This window comes from Vigna angularis, chromosome 9 (genome assembly GCF_016808095.1).
Source record: "Vigna angularis cultivar LongXiaoDou No.4 chromosome 9, ASM1680809v1, whole genome shotgun sequence".
NCBI classification, from domain to species: domain Eukaryota; kingdom Viridiplantae; phylum Streptophyta; class Magnoliopsida; order Fabales; family Fabaceae; genus Vigna; species Vigna angularis.
The window spans coordinates 8,941,017-8,945,699 of record NC_068978.1 but is presented as its reverse complement, the minus strand read 5'-3'; the positions used below and the strand labels follow the sequence as shown (position 1 = coordinate 8,945,699).

The 4,683-nt window shown below is 33.1% G+C and overlaps 1 protein-coding gene across 1 annotated transcript; it reads right to left on the bottom strand.

The window, feature by feature from the left end:
- Positions 1-205: 205 nt before the first annotated feature.
- Positions 206-3,963, bottom strand: LOC108347039 (tRNA-specific adenosine deaminase TAD1). The gene is made up of 10 exons (XM_017586143.2): positions 3,740-3,963; positions 3,480-3,600; positions 2,834-3,021; positions 2,640-2,720; positions 2,224-2,337; positions 1,711-1,880; positions 1,552-1,628; positions 1,348-1,467; positions 1,082-1,169; positions 206-742 (listed from the first exon to the last, which is right to left on the bottom strand). Exons 1-10 carry the CDS (start codon positions 3,900-3,902, stop codon positions 632-634), a joined length of 1,233 nt encoding a protein of 410 aa, XP_017441632.1. The 5' UTR covers positions 3,903-3,963; the 3' UTR covers positions 206-631.
- Between the last annotated feature and the right edge of the window lie 720 nt (positions 3,964-4,683).

The following is a 4,683-nucleotide window of genomic DNA, read 5'->3' as shown; positions in this document are numbered from 1 at the left end:
TAGATTTTCAAATCGCACAATCCAAAAATATACTTCATATTGCACACTTTAAAAAGCATTTTCAGTTCACAATCCAAAACCATCTCAAATTATATAATCCAAAATATATTTTCAAATTCAAAACTATATTCTGATTTATTCAATCCATAATACATTTCTGGATTATACAATCTAAAACACATTTATGAGTTTAGAATTATACAATTCAAAATAAATTTCCAAATTATGCATTAAAATATGTTTACAGTCCATGTAAAATTTAAACTTTTTCTACACCTATGAAGATGCAGAGAGAAGGTATGGAAGTGCTATAAAAGAAATACCCCCAAGAGTTTCCGATAGTAATGATACGGATTCATTTAGCAATAATGAAAGAAATAGATAATCAACTCCTTGTTGGCCCAAAAATACAGGCTTCACAGCAAGCCCATAGTGAGATATCAGTCTCCTACATTGGACAATGATTTTCTAAACACCCCCTCCACTCTTCATCTTCCCACCCCATTTTTTGATTTATGAAGCTTCTATTCTACTATTCTACCCCTCTGTCTCTTGGAGTGTGCAACCATGTCCAATTGAGCTACATTCTCAGATTACAGAAGTTGGATGACAAAACCAAAGAAGGACTCTATTATTCTGAAACGGGGAATGCCTCACAATCTAAGGGTTTCAAGAACCACCTGTTAAAAGGTGGCTTCCCTTTGAAAATTTTGGAAGCCAGATTATATTCTTCAGCTCCATCCTGCAAATGATTAAGAGAAATGATACTTTTACACATACAGATATTTTACATTCATTTGACATTATCCTTTCTTAACACATACAAAAGTTCACTTCTTTATGAACATTTTACCTTTATAGTGTGTGTCAAATGAATGTAAAAATGTGTCACCCTACCATTAGTCAATGATTAACCATGCAAAATAAGACACAGTTAATATTACTAAAAATAGCAATAATTCAGGCCAAGTGAATCCAAATCTGCTTCTTATTCTTCTCACATAAACTTCATAATGCCGATCAAACAAGACAATTTACACCATCAAAATGAAAAAGAGAATGTGAAGAACATCAAGAATACCTTAAGTTCTCGGTAGGTAATCCCATTGACCAGAGAACTGCTCAATTTTTCCCTTCTCAGTGGCAAGAAAACCTCTAGCAGCCTCTGTCTGGAAAATAATAAATTTATTACCACCTCTGATCTTTCGTTAAAATTAATTAACTTAACTATTTTTATTGATCTTGATAAATTAGTTACTTGTTTATATAGGTTTGGAGGTAGCAGTAATTGTAATATTATCAGTGCTTCACAAAGATTTCTACCACAGACATGTCAGTGGCACTCACTTGCACAAAGATGACTGCGTGGATGGGTAGAGTGCCCCTTTTGCAGAGGTGCCTTGCTTTCTTCCAGTGGTTCCCAGTATGACTTCGTGCAACCCACATTCATTCCAGCATATAGAATATCTGCAAAGTTAATCATTCAACTAAATGCAACATTTTTCCATAAAGCTGCATTAACTTTACAATTCTCCAACATTTGGCGTGTACCCGCATGTTAAAGTGTCGGCTGCACTCTCAGATTGCTGAAAGTCCTTTGGTGGTACTGGTGCAGCGTGAAATATCGGCTATGAAATGAAAAAAGACATAAAAGTCAGCATCCAACAGTGAACTTTTCTTTCTCACTAAGATACCAAATATTCCACAGACCTGGTTCACCAGAAATGGAGCCGTCAGTTCACTCGATAAGGGCAGGATCCGTTCATACAAGGCTCTTTTCATGTTATCCTCCAAATAAAAATTCCCGGGACTGTTAATGGGAAGACCAACAGTGATTGAAGAAAGATATACAGGTTGAAGAAAGTAGGAAAGTAAAGCTCCTGCACTAAGAGTAACAATGTCACAACACTTAACTAACTTGATTGAAATACAATCAAACCACACTATTCTAATTTGTTGGTCTCGTGAAATTTGAGACATATCAGTTCATGAGCAAACCCATATAAGGAATCATGACACCACCTTCAACCAAAAATCATACAGTAAAGTATAGTTGATGCAGAATATTTACAAGTATACAAACAATAAAAATGTCAATCTCCATGATGTTTCGTTTGCTGTATTAAATTGTTGTAGAACAGGGGTACGTAAATATCACATCACAATTAATTTTCAAGCAAGAACTACCAACATGTAAACATCCATGGTTTAAGCATATATAACCTTGAACACCAACAACATTCCAACGGGCTATCTTGTCAGAGCAACTAACTGACAGCGTTGTATCACCACGACCCGGCTTCCTCTGGACCATCCCGGGTTGGCTTAAACCGTTGTCTGGAATTGATGAGAAAATTATTTCTCTTCAGACAGTCAGACCAAAATAAACAGCAGCAATATTTCAATTATCCATGAAATATAAAAATCACAATTTGATAAAAAATGATCATAAATCAATAATTGAAGTATAGAAGGAAAGAGAGTTCAGCAAATATAATTTCTATTAAAAAGCTCTTAGATGTTTTAAACTTTTCTTAGTCTCATCTGTCTTTAAGGCTCCTCTAGTCCTTAGACACTTCATAATTTTCACATAAAATGTTAAATGTTGTAAAACTTAACCATGGAATCGACTAGCTTACCCAAAGGTGAAGCTGAATCTCTTTCTCCTAAAAGAACAGTTTCCAAAGGAGAGACAACCGAACTGAGTGAAGCATCTCCACCTACAAATGAAACACAACTGGCAATTACCCTTGAACCTAACCAACATACAGTCATAAATAAAGGAGGAACATTGATGATCAGATAGAGTGAAAACGAGAGAAAGATAAATTACATGGTAACTGTGATATGTACATATGTAATTTCCAATCCTTCCTCAAAGTATATTTCCCTTTATTAAGACACCCTGTATCCAACTCAAATGGCAAGTTACCATCATCAAATTTAAACCGTTTGCCTCCATTGGTAGGTCCGTGGTTACCACTGGTTTCAGTAAGATGTTGAATCTGTGTATAGAAGAACCTGGTGTGAATAGAAACAAATGAAGTAACATCTCCTTACATAGCAAGACATTATATTAAGGACAAAAGTTATATACATTTTCATTGTATTGTTTGCATACTCTCCAATAACAATCGGAGGTTCATCACAACAATCCACATAATTCTGCACACCTTTATTACGCAAAAATTCGAGATAAAACTTCAATTCTAATTAGAGAACATTATAAACAACCTAAGGAATCGTATAGATGTTTTGACCAAATAATTCATCACAAAGAGTGGTAGTACCCTGCATTACAATTTTACAAAAATTTAAGTAAAATGTACTTCAATCATGACACGAAAACAAACCTTCAGTATCGGTATTAAAAACTGACACATCAATGGATATAAAGTGCTGCATACTTATGGTACAAAAGAAAACAAAAAGGTTCTTAAAAAAACGACAAAGCAGTTTCAAAAGGATAGCAATGAAACCTCATCAAAGCTCTTCTAGCAATGACTTCAGCATGCGAATCATGAACAACATCACCAAAAGTTCGCAAGAGAGAACGCCCAATGCACTTTGTTCCCGTTCCAATTGCAACAACCCTTAAGTCTTGGGAGAAAAAACAATGAACTAGTGAACTCCTTGACTCGAAAGAAGGCTTTTTTTTTTCTTCTATTATTGAGAAATTAAAAAAAATTGAAACTTGGTTAGTGGGTGATTGTTATAATGGAAAGAGGAAGAAGAGAACCATTAGAAGGAGAAGAGAGAAGGAAAGCAGCCAGAACAGTGATTTCACGGCCTTGAGGTTTGCCCTTTTTGGGAAGAGAAGCGTAGACAGAAAGAACCTTTTCGGATACCCTTTGGCCCCAATCACTTTCCTCGGAAGATGAAACTGAAACCGCCATAGACATGGTTGAGGTTCACCAAACCAGTGCAGTGCGACTGTACTCTGTAATGACAAAACAGGGAAGAAAACCCCAACAGCATTGGGTTAAACCTCTACTTTTTTTAATTAATTATTAAATGAAATGTTAATGTTAATTAATTAGTATCCTTTTCAAAGAAAATATATACAAAACTTATTCGTTGGACATTTTTATCAAATATTATTAATATATTTTTTAAAATAGTTAGTGTAAAAAATAACAACTGAACTCTAAAATCTAACCTCTTGTGAATGAATTATTTAATTTAATCCTCTTTTCTAGTAACACTTTTGCTTGGAAAATGTTTAAGACTAATTTTTTAGTTTAATTAACTAGTTATGCACAGAGTTTTGGACTTCTACTCAATGACCTCATATGAAAGTAATATAAGTTTATATTTATTTGATATATAATATAAATATAAAATGATTATAAAAAAATAAATTTTTGAATTTTAAAAAAAAATAAAAAATAAGAAACAATAGTATAAAATAAATATAAAAAATTTATATGTGTTAAAATATCATTTTTATTTATTTAAAATTCTGACAAGAAAAGATACCTAACATTAAGTTTTATCATTATTTCTAAAACTCTTGCTTAGATTTTTAAGTGTAGTTGACTTGAACCTTCAAAATATTTTACTTTAAAAATCAAGCGATTCATTGTAATTAACCGGAAAATTATAATTAGTTTTTTTTATCTCATTGTAAATTAATGGAGGGGCAATTTAGTCAAAGTCTTCTCTTGCTTCTTTAGTAGAAAT